Genomic DNA, 12,921 nt, shown 5'->3' with positions numbered 1-12,921 from the left:
AAAGTGCCAGGATTACAGGCACGAGCCACCACGCCCAGCCCAAGAGATCTATTCTTAAGCGTCCTGTTACATTGATATGAGACATAGGGGAGGACCCTGGCATTTAAAAGGAATCTTACATGCTTGCTGAAAGGGCACTACACATAGAGAAAACGACATAAAAACTTTTCTTCATTTTTTTTCCCAATTTTTCTTCTGACTTTTATAACCAGGAGCTTTAGGAGTGAACTCGTATTTTTAAATTTTAATATGAATATAGGTCAGGCACACTTCATTTTCTTCCACTTCACTTTGTTGTGCTTTGCAGATACTGCTGCTTCTTTTTCTTTTTCTTTTATCCCTGTAGATGGAGTCTCGCTCCTGTCGCCCAGGCTGGAGTGCAATGGCACAATCTTAGCTCACGGCAACTTCCACCTCCCGGGTTCAGATTCTCCTGCCTCAGCCTCCCAAGTTGCTGGGATTACAGGCGCGCACCACCATGCGTGGCTAATTTTGTATTTTTAGTAGGGACAGGGTTTCACCATGTTGGCCAGGATGGTCTCGAAATTCTGACCTCGGGTGATCCGCCCCCCCGGGCCTCCCAGAGTGTTGGGATTACAGGTGCGAGCCACTGCGCCCGGCCAACATTTTTTACAAATTTAAGTTTTGTGACAACCTTGTGTTGAGCAAGTCTTGTCAGTGCCATTTTCAACAGCACGTACTCACTTCTGTCTTTGTGTCACATTTTGATAATCATTGCAGTATTCCAAAACTTTTTATTATATCCGTTATGGTGCTCTGTGATCTTTGATCTTTAATGTTGCTACTGAAATTGTTTCAGGCACCATGAACTCTGCCTGTATGAGATGGTGAGCTTAATCAATGAATGGTGGGTGTCCTGACCCACTGAGCAGCCATTCCCTACTTCTCTCCCTCTCCTAGGGCCTCCATATTCCCTGAGACTCAGCAATATTGAAACTAGGCCAATTAATAACCCTGCAATGGCCTATAAGCGTTCAAATGAAAGGAAGAGTCACATGCCTCTCACTTTACTGCGAATGCTAGAAATGATCAAGCGTAGTAAGGAAGGCGTGGTGAAAGTTGAGACAGGCCAAAACCCAGGCCTTTTGCATCTGTTTGCTAAATTGTGAATGCAAAGCAAAACTTCTTCAGGCATGGTGGCTCAAGCCTGTAGTCCCAGCTTCTCAGGAGGCTGAGATGGGAGGATCACTTGAGCCCAGGAGTTTGAGGCTGCAGTGAGCTATGATCACACCACGGCACTCCAGCCTGGGTGGCGGAGTAAGACCCTGTCTCAAAAAGATAATAACAATAAAAAGAAAAGTTCTTGAAGGAAATTGGGAGTGCTGTTCTGGTGAACATAGGAATGACAAGATGGTACAGCAGCGTTATTGCTGATAAGGAGACAGTTTCAGTCCCCCTGAAACTGACTGGATAGAAGATCAAACCAGACACATTCTCTTAAGCCAAAGCATCGCCTCTAGAGCAAGACCCGAACTCTCTTCAATTCTGTGAAAGCTGAGAGGGGTAAGGAAGCTGCAGAAGAAAACCTTGAAGCTAGCAGAGGTTGGCTCATGAGGGTTAAGGAAAGAAACAGTCTCCATAAGAAAAGCACAAGGTGAAGCAGCCACTGCTGATGGAGAAGCTGTGTCAAGTTGTCCAGAAGACCTGGCTGAGATGATTGATGAAGGTGGCTACACTGAATAATAGATTCTCAGTGTAGACAAAACAGCCTTCTATTATAAGAAGATGCCATCTAGGACTTTCATAGTTAGAGAGAAGGCAATGCCTGGCCTCGAAGCTTCAAAGCACAGGCTGCCTCTCTTGTTAGGGACTATGTACACGCATTTTATTGTTTTCTGAATGTTCACAAATCAGACGCAGCCATAGAACCAGCACAGATTAGGAAACAAAGCATGATCAGCTCTACAGAAGCCTAGTGGTGTCCCTGCCAGGCACGACTGCCCCAGGGATAATCACTGAGTTTTGCTTGGTTTCGAACTTTTTATAAATGGAATTTTACAGCATACAGTCTTTCATGTTTGGGTTCTTTCACTAAAAGAAAGTTTTTTTCAGAGACAGAGTCTCACTCTGTTGCCCATACTGGAGTGCAGTGGCACAATCATAACTGGCTGTAATGTCAAATTCCTGGGCTCAAGTTTTCCTCCCACCTCAGCCTCCTGAGTAAGGGGGACTACAGGTGTGCACCACATGCCTGGCTAAGTTTTATTTATTTTTAATTTTTTTTATTTTTTGGAGATGGAGTCTTGCTCTGTCGCCCAGGCTGGAGTGCAATGGAGTGATCTCAGCTCACTGCAAGCTCTGCCTCCCAGGTTCACGCCGTTCTCCTGCCTCAGCCTTCCTTCCAAGTAGTTGGGACTACAGGCGCCACCACCACGCCCGGCTAATTTTTTGCATTTTTAGTAGAGACAGGGTTTCATTGTGTTAGCCAGGATAGTCTTGATCTCCTGACATCGTGATCCACCTGCCTCGGCCTCCCAAAGTGCTGGGATTACAGGTGTGAGCCACCACGCCTGGCCCATGCCCGGCTAAGTTTTCTAGTAGTCTTTATTTTTATTATTATTATTATTATTATTATCATTATTATTATTATTATTTTGAGACAGAGTCTCACTGTGTCGCCCAGTCTGAAGTACAATGGCACGATCTTGGCTCACTGCAACCTCCGCCTCCTGGTTCAAGTGATTCTCCTGCCTCAGCCTACCAAGTAGCTGGGACTACAGGCATGCACCACCATGCCTGGCTAATTTTTACATATTTTTTAGTAGAGAAGGGGTTTCGCCATGTTGGCCAGGCTAGGCTGGTCTTGAACTTCTGGCCTCAAGTGATCTGTCCACCTGTGCCTCCCAAAGTGCTGGGATAACAGACGTGAGCCACTGTGCCCGGCCTGATTTTCTAATACTATACTAACTTTGCATTCTTTTTTTTTTTTTTTTTCTTGAGACAGAGCCTCGCTGTTGCCCAGGCTGGTGTGCAGTGGCATGATAGCTCACTACAACCTCTGCCTCCTGGGTGTTTCACATGTCCGTGTGAAGAGATCACCAAACAGGCTTTGTGTGAGCAACATGGCTGTTTATTTCACTTGGGTGCAGGCAGGCTGAGTCCGAAAAAGGAGTCAGCAAAGGGCAGTGGGATTATCATTGGTTCTTACAGGTTTTGGGATAGGCAGTGAAGTTAAGAGCAAGGTTTTGGGGGTAGGGGCTGGATCTCACAAAGTACATTCTCAAGGGTGGGGAGAATTATAAAGAACCTTCTTAAGGGTGGGGGAGATTACAAAGTACATTGATCAGTTAGGGTGGGGCAGAAACAAATCACAATGGTGGAATGTCATCAGTTAAGGCTATTTTCACTTCTGTGGATGTTCAGTTGCTCCAGGCCATCTGGATGTGTACGTGCAGGTCACTGGGGATATGATGGCTCAGCTTGGGCTCAGAGGCCTGACACTGGGTTCAGGCAATTCTCCTGTGTCAGACTCCCGAGTAGTTGGGACTACAGGTGAGGATCATCACGCCCAGCTAATTTTTGTATTTTTGGTAGAAATGGGGTTTCACCATGTTGGCCAGATTGGTCTCAAACTCCTGGCCTCAAGTGATCTGCCCTCCTGGGCCTCCCAAAGTGCTGGGATTATAGGTGTGAGACACCACGCCCAGCCTAACTTTGCATTCTTGAAATAAACCCGCTTGTATCTTTGTTACATATATGACAGGATTTAGCTTCTGAATATTTTGTTTAGGGATTTTACATCCATCATTGTGGATGAGATTGGCCTTCAAGTTTGTTTTCTCATACTGTTGTCAAATTTTGGTATCAAAGATGAATTAATCTCATATATACTGTTGGAGCATGTAGCATCTCTTTCTGTTTTCTGGATGTAACTAATAATGTAGTAATAAAATGTAAATAATAAAACAGAATGAACAAATAACCAAAATGAAAAAGGAGCCACCACCTAGATATTTCAGACTATAATAAAAAGATATTTTGGGCCGGGTACAGTGGCTTACACCTGTAATCCCATCACTTTGGGAGGCTGAAGCAGGAGGATTGCTTGAGGTCAGGAGTTGGAGACAAGCCTGGCAACATAGTGAGACCTTGTCTCTACAAAAAAATAAGGAATAACCAGACTACAGGTGGTGCATACCTGTAGTCCCAGCTGCCCGGGAGCCTGAAGTGGGCAGAGCACTTGATCCCAGGAGTTCAAGGCTGCAGTGAGCTATGATCACAACACTGTACTCCACCCTGGAAACAGAGCAAGCCCCTGTCTTTTAAAAAAAGAGGCCAGGCACGGTGGCTCATGCCTGTAATCCCGGCACTTTGGGAGGCCAAGGCGGGTGCATTGCCTGAGCTCAGGAGTTTGCAACCAGCCGAGGCAACACGGTAAAACCCCGTCTCTACTAAAATTACAAAAAATTAGCCGAGCATGGTGGTGAGCATCTGTAATCCCAGCTATTCAGGAGGCTGAGGCAGGAGAATCGCTTGAACCCAGGAGGCGGAGGTTGCGGTGAGCCGAGATCGTGCCATTGCACTCCAGTCTGGACAACAAGAGTGAAACTCTGTCTTAAAAAAAAAAAAAAAAAAAAAAAAGGCCGGGCGCGGTGGCTCAAGCCTGTAATCCCAGCACTTTGGGAGGCCGAGACGGGCGGATCACGAGGTCAGGAGATCGAGACCATCCTGGCGAACATGGTGAAACCTCGTCTCTACTAACAAATACAAAAAAAACTAGCCGGGCGAGGTGGCGGGCGCCTGTAGTCCCAGCTACTCGGGAGGCTGAGGCGGGAGAATGGCGTAAACCCGGGAGGCGGAGCTTGCAGTGAGCTGAGATCCGGCCACTGCACTCCAGCCTGGGCGACAGAGCGAGACTCCGTCTCAAAAAAAAAAAAAAAAGAAAAAAAGTGGTGGTGGTTGGGGGGAGATATTTTGAGCACATTTATGCCAAATATTTTAAACATTGAGATAAAATGTATAAATACCCTAGAAAAATACAATTTATCAAAACCGACACAAGAAAAGGTTAATACATAATTATTTAAGTGCTAAATAAATTGACTTATAATTTAAAACCCTTCCTCAGAAAAAATGCCAAGCCTAGATGGCTTCACCAACTTGTACTAAACAGTTAAGGAAGAAATAGCAACTATCTTACATATATACGTTCAATAAAAGTTGGTTTATGCAGCGCATATAATTTTAGAACCTGATTCTTCACTTTGTAATATAAGCTTTTCATTTAATTATATATCTTTCTATTATAATAATAGTAGAATGGTATTCCATTATGTGAATAGTCTTTACTGGGTTTAAAAACCCACATTTTTGGAAATTTGGGTTCTTCCTTGTTTCCCCACAATTACAAAATGCAGTGAGCCTCATTGTACTCATTTCCATGTACATACAGCAGTCCACTTAGAATAAATCCTAGGGGAGCAGTTTGGGGGACAAAGGGTGTGTGATATATCAATTTTTTTGGCGACATATTGTCAGCTTTTTTTTTTTTTTTTTTTTTTTTGAGACGGAGTCTCGCTCTGTTGCCCAGGCTGGAGTGCAGTGGCCGGATCTCAGCTCACTGCAAGCTCCGCCTCCCGGGTTTACGCCATTTTCCTGCCTCAGCCTCCCGAGTAGCTGGGACTACAGGCGCCCGCCACCTCGCCCGGCTAGTTTTTTGTATTTTTTAGTAGAGACGGGGTTTCACCATGTTAGCTAGGATAGTCTCGATCTCCTGACCTCGTGATCCGCCCGTCTCGGCCTCCCAAAGTGCTGGGATTACAGGCTTGAGCCACCGCGCCCGGCCTATTGTCAGCTTTTAAAAAAAGTTGTATGTTGGCCAGGCACAGTGGCTTGTGCCTGTAGTCCCAGCTACTTGGGAGGCTGAGGCAGGAAGATTGCTTGAGCCTGGGAGGTCAAGGCTGCAGTGAACTGTGGTTGCACCATGGCACTCCAGCCTGGGCAACAGAGCAAGAGCCTATCTCAAAAAAAAAAGTCATTTATTTGCAGTCCCACCAACAGTACATGGTATGATTGTTGCTTTAATTCTTTTTTTTTTTTTTTTTTTTTTTTTTTTGAGACGGAGTCTTGCTGTGTCGCCCAGGCTGGAGTGCAGTGGCGTGATCTCGGCTCACTGCAAGCTCTACCTCCCGGGTTCACGCCATTCTCCTGCCTCAGCCTCCCAAGTAGCTGGAACTACAGGCGCCCACCACCACGCCTGGCTAATTTTTTTTTTTTTTTTTTTTGTATTTTTAGTAGAGACGGGGTTTCACCATGTTAGCCAGGATGGTCTCGATCTCCTGATCTCATGATCCGCCCACCTCGGCCTCCCAAAGTGCTGGGATTACAGGTGTGAGCCACTGCGCCCTGCTGATTGTTGCTTTAATTCTTAGCAGTGCTCAGCATTATTTTTTTTTAAGTCTTTATCATAAAGTCCAAATTTCTCAACCTCTTTGCAGTGCTTCCTGTGTCTTTACCCTGCCCCATCTTGCCCCACTCTCCCCTCATACTTCTTGCTCTAGCCGTGGTGGGATTAAAAAAAAAAAAGACAAGAGTTTCACTCTGCCACCCAGGCTGGAGAGCAGTGGCATGACCCTAGTTCACTGCAGTCTCAGACTCCTGGCCTCAGGCTCCCAAAGTGCTGGAAGTACAGGTGTGAGCCAGTGCACTCAGCAGTGAAATTCTTTAATTTTTTTTTCTTTAGACAGGGTCTCATTCTGTTGCCCATAGTGGAGTACAGTGGCACCATCATGGCTCACCACAGCTGTGACCTGCCAGGGTCAAACAATCCTTACACCTCAGTCTTCTGAGTAGCTGGGACCGTAGATGTGCATCACCGCACCCACCTAATTTAAAAAAACAAATGTACTTTTGTAGAGATGGGGTCTCCTTATGTTGCCCAGGCTGGTCTTGAACTCCTGGCCTCAAGCAGTCCTCCTGCCTTGGCCCCCCAACTGGGATTACAGGCGTGAGCCACCACATCCAGCCAGATTTTTTTGGGGGGGTAGGGGGGACGGAGTCTCACTCTGTCCCCCAGGCTGGAGTGCAGTGGCGCGATCTCAGCTCACTGCAAGCTCCGCCTCCTGGGTTCACGCCATTCTCCTGCCTCAGCCTCCCGAGCAGCTGGGATTACAGGCCACCGCCACCATGCCCAGCTAATTTTTTTGTCTTTTTAGTAGAGACAGGGTTTCACTGTGTTAGCCAGGATGGTCTCGATCTCCTGACCTTGTGATCCACCGGCCTCGGCCTCCCAAAGTGCTGGGATTACAGGCGTGAGACACCGCGCCCGGCCCTGGCCCAAATTCTTTAAATCAGGAACTTGACTGATATTTTTGTGCATCACAACCAGGCCCAGGCCTTCCTGTCTGCCACTGCTAACTTATTTCCTTTGTCAGGTTTCAGCTTGAACCTCACTCCTGGCATTTTCTCTGACCATGTAGACTAGGTTAGGGCAATAACATATTTACACAATTTCTGTCACATGGTGTATCATTATTTTTAAGAACTTACTTGCTATCTACTTGAGTAGAACATAAACATCACGAGATCAGAGACTATATTTATCTTCCTGTATATTCCTTACCTAGAACATGCCTGGCCTTCTAAATATTTGTTGAATAATTTGCCAATTTGATAGGTGAAAAATCATAATTTGTTTTGATGTGACTACTTTGATAACTAATGAAGTTGATTATTTTTATCCTGTTGATTGGCCATCCCATCTTTACTTTTGAATTCTGCCTTTCACATGTTTCCCTGTGAGAGCACTGCCTTCTGCATGGTTTGTAGGAGCTTGTACCACATCGTGGACATTATCCCTGATGGAAGGTTTTCTCTAGTAACTCCTTCATATTTTTCTTTAACAGATTCCGAGGTTGGGACCAAGAAGGAACTATCTATTTTAAACCAAAAATTTTCCGAAGAAGTAAAAACCCCAGAATTTGTATCAAGAAATCTCTTAAGGGATAATGCACAGGCAGCTGAGTTTCGGGAAGCATGGGGCCGTGAGGGTAAACTCGAAGAGCACCTGGGAAATTCTGCCAGGCAGAGTTTGAACAAACCCAATATTCACAAGAGAGTTTTAACAGAAGCTACCGTGGGTAGGGAAAGATCTCTGGGAGAAAGACCCCAAGAGTGTAGTGCATTTGATAGAAACTTGAATCTGAACCAAAATGTTGTTAGACTTCCAAGAAATAAAACAGGAGAGAGGGTCTTTAAATGTGATATATGCAGCAAAACCTTCAAATATAATTCAGACCTAAGTAGACATCAGAGAAGTCACACTGGGGAGAAGCCATACCAATGTGGCCGGTGTGGGCGAGCCTTTACTCACAGCTCAAATCTTGTTCTGCACCATCACATTCACACTGGAAATAAACCATTTAAATGTGATGAATGTGGGAAAACTTTTGGACTCAATTCTCACCTCCGTCTTCATCGGAGAATTCACACTGGAGAAAAACCCTTTGGCTGTGGTGAATGTGGGAAGGCTTTCAGTCGAAGCTCAACTCTTATTCAACATCGGATAATTCACACAGGAGAGAAACCCTACAAGTGTAATGAATGTGGAAGAGGCTTTAGCCAGAGCCCCCAGTTAACTCAGCATCAGAGAATTCACACTGGAGAGAAGCCGCATGAATGCAGGCACTGTGGGAAGGCCTTCAGTCGAAGTTCCAGCCTTATTCAGCACGAGAGAATTCACACTGGAGAGAAGCCCCATAAATGCAATCAGTGTGGGAAGGCCTTCAGTCAGAGCTCAAGCCTTTTCCTCCATCATCGGGTTCATACTGGAGAGAAACCCTACGTATGTAATGAATGCGGTAGAGCCTTTGGTTTTAACTCTCATCTTACTGAACATGTAAGGATTCACACCGGAGAAAAACCCTATGTTTGTAATGAGTGCGGCAAAGCCTTTCGTCGGAGTTCCACTCTTGTTCAGCATCGAAGAGTTCACACTGGGGAGAAGCCCTACCAATGCGTTGAATGTGGGAAAGCTTTCAGCCAGAGCTCCCAACTCACCCTACATCAGCGAGTTCACACTGGAGAGAAGCCCTATGAATGCGGTGACTGTGGGAAGGCCTTCAGCCGGAGGTCAACCCTCATTCAGCATCAGAAAATTCACAGTGGAGAGACTCGCAAGTACAGAAAACGTGGTCCAGCCTTTGTTCACGGCTCTAGCCTTACACCAGATGGACAGATTCCCACTGGAGAGAAGCACAGCAGAGCCTTTAGCCATGGTGCAAATCTCATTCTGCGCTGGACAGTTCACACTGGTGAGAAATCCTTTGGATGTAATGAATATGGAAAAGCTTTCAGTCCCACCTCACAACCCACGGAAGATCAGAAAATGCATGCTGGGGAAAAGCCCTATAAATGTCAAGAATGTGGAAATGCCTTCAGTGGAAATTCAGCCCTTATTCGACATCAGGTAACTCACACTGGTGGGAAACCCTGTCATTGCAGTGTGTGTGGGAAAGCCTTCAGCCAGAGCTCACAGCTCACACCACCTCAGCAGACTCATGTTGGAGAGAAACCTGCTTTAAATGATGGATCTAAAAGATACTTTATTCAAATCAAAAAGATTTTCCAAGAAAGACATTTTTAAAGTGATAAATGCAGAAGACAATTCAGCAACTGTTCACTTTACATTAGAAGATAAGATGGCATAATGAAAGATAAATATTCCTGGCAAAGTAAAATAAATAGTTCGGATGACTACTAAAAGTCATTTAAAGTCATTAAATCTGGGAGTAAACACAAGAGAATTCATTCTGGGAAATCAGGCTGTCTGTGTAAAGGCTACTGCCGTGCTCAGGAGTTGAACCATGTGGTGCTGTGTCCGGATACTCATGATAAATTGATGGAGGGTGTGAAAAATGAGCCCAGCTGGTGCTCTGGGTCTTCCCTACCTGACATCCTTCCAGTCTTATCCTTTGTTTCCTATCCAGGCCCAGGCTTGTGGCTGAGAACATCCACTTTCAGTCCCACACATCTGCCTCCAGGCAGAGAACTTGGGCCTGCTGGTGGGGCTTAGCCTTATTCCTTCCACCACCTCCCCCACCAACCTGCAGAGGAACTGCAGGTAGACGTTTCCTCCTTGCTTGGAGCCCCAGTTTTTGCATTTCATTTTCATTAAAATGGAAGTTAGTTTGGTTTTGGTTCTAAGGAACTCTACGGTTTAGCAGAGAGATGAACCTTAAGGGCCAAGAAAGCAGGGGCCTACCAAGTATCTCCACTTTTGAAAATTGTAATTACTGATAAAAATTTTTTTTTTTGTTTGTTTGTTTGTTTGTTTTTGAGACGGAGTCTGGCTCTGTCTCCCAGGCTGGAGTGCAGTGGCCGGATCTCAGCTCACTGCAAGCTCTGCCTCCCGGGTTTACACCATTCTCCTGCCTCAGCCTCCCGAGTAGCTGGGACTACAGGCATCCGCCACCTTGCCCGGCTAGTTTTTTGTCTTTTTAGTAGAGACGGGGTTTCACCGTGTTAGCCAGGATGGTCTCGATCTCCTGACCTCGTGATCCGCCCGACTCGGCCTCCCAAAGTGCTGGGATTACAGGCTTGAGCCACCGCGCCCGGCTGATAAAAAAAATTTTTAAAGGCAGGTTTATTGAAGCTTAATTTATAAACAATAAAATTTTTTCAGTGTATAGTTCTGTGGGCTTTGACAAAAGCAAACAATTGTGCCACCACCACATTCCAGATATTGAACATCTTCACCACCACCCAGAATTCCTTTGTGCACTCTTGTGGTCAACCCCTCCTCAACCCCAGTCTGTGGAAACCACTGGTTTGTTTTCTGTCCATCGCCTCACCATTTCCAGGATTACAGTGTGCAGCTGTTTGCATGTGGCTTCACTGAACATGATGCATTGGAGTCATCCACATTGCCTGTGTAGAGTGCTTTTTTACACCGAGTAGCATTCCATTGTATGGACAGAGCCATTTGTTTATCCGTTCCCCCATGGAAGGGTATTTGGGCATTTCCAGTTTGGGCAACTATGATTAAAGCTGCCATAACTGTGTATCAACTACAGGCTGTTTTGTGAATCTAACTTTTCAGTTATCTTGGGTAAACAGGACTGGGATTGCTGGGTCACATGGTAAGCTTATGTTTTACATTTTAAGAAACTGCCGAACTGTTTTACAAAGTCAGTTGTGCATCCCACTGACGATGTGAGTTTAGTTGCTTTGAATCCTCACCAGATCTTGGTATTGTACTTTTTTTTTTTTTTTTAGACAGAGTTTTGCTCTTGTTGCCCAGGCTGGAGTGCAATGGCACGATCTTGGCTCACCACAACCTCCACCTCCTGGGTTCAATTCAAGCGATTCTCCTGCCTCAGCCTCCTGAGTACCTGGGATTACAGGCATGCGCCACCACGCCTGGCTAATTTTGTATTTTTTGTAGAGATGGGGTTTCTCTATGTTGGTCAGGCTGGTCTTGAACTCCCGACCTCAGGTCATCTGCCCACCTCAGCCTCCCAAAGCGCTGGGATTACAGGCGTGAGCCAATGCACCCAGCAGTATTGTTCATTTTTTAATATTCTAGCTATTTTAGTGGAGATGTAGTGGTATCCATCGTTTTAATTTGCATTCTCCTATTGACCATGGTTGGATCAGTAAGCATCTATTTAAAGAGTTTCATTGGGAAGTTTGAATAACACTGTAGTAGTTAGTTTCTCAGTGTGATCACCTCTGAAATTCTGATAATCAATTTTTTTTCTTCTTTTTTTTGAAACAAAGTCTTGCACTGTTGCCCAGGCTGGAGTGCAGTGGCGTGATCTCGACTCACTGCAACCTCCACCTCCAGGTTCACATGATTCTCCTGCCTCAGCCTCCCGAGTAGCTGGGACTACAGGCGCGCACCACCATGTCCAGCTAATTTTTGTATTTTTCTTAGAGACAGGGTTTCACCATGTTGGCCAGGATGGTCTCAAACTCCTGACCTTGTAATCTACCCGCCTCGGCCTCCCAAAGTGCTAGGATTACAGGCGTGAGCCACCGTGCTTGGCCTCTGATTTTCAATTCTGAGACTCTACCTGCAAGAATCTTTTTTCAAATCTACTCTTCATTCCCTCCAGGTCTAACTGAGACATTTCCCCCCTACAAGGAGCCTTCCTTAATCTCTCATTTCATCTTTGTTTTCTTTTTTTCTTTTGAGACAGTGTCTCACTCTATCACCCAGGTTGGAGTGCAGTGAAGCGATCACAGGTCACTGCAGCCTTGACTTCCTGGGCTCAAGGGATCCTCCGACCTCAGCTCCCAAGTAGCTGGGACTACAGGCACACACCACCATACCCAGATAATTTTAATTTTTTGTAAAGATGGTGTCGCACCGTGTTGCCCACGCTGGTCTTGAACTCTTGGGGTCAAGTGATCCACCCACCTTGGCCTCCCAAAGTGCAGGCCTTACAGGCGTGAACCACTGTGCCTGGCCCTACTGTTTTCTTAGGGAATTTGGGGTCACTGCTGCATTTGGTTTAACATCCATTCTGTGATTTGCTGCACTTATTCCCCCTGCTCAGGTTCTGTCTCCCCCACTTTATTATTAAAATTATTATCACAGAACCTCTTCCAAGTGTGGGAATTGCCAGCCTTAGTGTGGTCCATGTGGAATGGTCCACACAAAAGAGGGAGTGGATAGCACAGGCTCACCTGGAGGGTCCTGTCTCCCTCTGCAATGGATTCACTCTGACCTCAGGGAAAACATTGAATCTTCTTCGGTCTCTTTTTCTCCAACTCTAAAATGGGGGGGGGACAACTCCCCCACTTGTAAAAAAATTACTCTCTTTACTCTTGTCTCCCATAGCACAACGTTCATATCCCCACCATTTCAACTCACATTTTCCTTTCTACCTGGTTACCCTGCATTCCACGGAGAGCTCTCTGCTGTCAGAGACGTCGTCTTATGCGCCTTTTTATCTC

At 45.8% G+C, this 12,921-nt stretch overlaps 1 protein-coding gene across 4 annotated transcripts in view; it reads left to right on the top strand.

Annotated features, from left to right (window-relative positions):
- ZNF251 (zinc finger protein 251) overlaps positions 1 to 10,368 on the top strand; it is a 37,708-nt gene extending 27,340 nt beyond the window's left edge. For 3 of the 4 annotated variants that reach the window (XM_010375194.2, XM_030921343.1, XM_010375193.2), the window contains one exon: positions 7,866 to 10,368. In XM_010375194.2, the coding sequence (XP_010373496.1) occupies positions 7,866 to 9,604 (1,739 nt within the window). In that variant the 3' untranslated portion in view covers positions 9,605 to 10,368. The remainder of the gene's footprint in view (positions 1 to 7,865) is intronic. The other variant, XM_030921344.1, reaches the window with a different exon arrangement.
- The last annotated feature ends 2,553 nt before the right edge of the window (positions 10,369 to 12,921 follow it).

Source organism: Rhinopithecus roxellana, chromosome 17 (genome assembly GCF_007565055.1).
Source record: "Rhinopithecus roxellana isolate Shanxi Qingling chromosome 17, ASM756505v1, whole genome shotgun sequence".
In the NCBI taxonomy this organism is placed as follows: domain Eukaryota; kingdom Metazoa; phylum Chordata; class Mammalia; order Primates; family Cercopithecidae; genus Rhinopithecus; species Rhinopithecus roxellana.
This window is presented reverse-complemented; position numbering and strand designations above follow the sequence as displayed.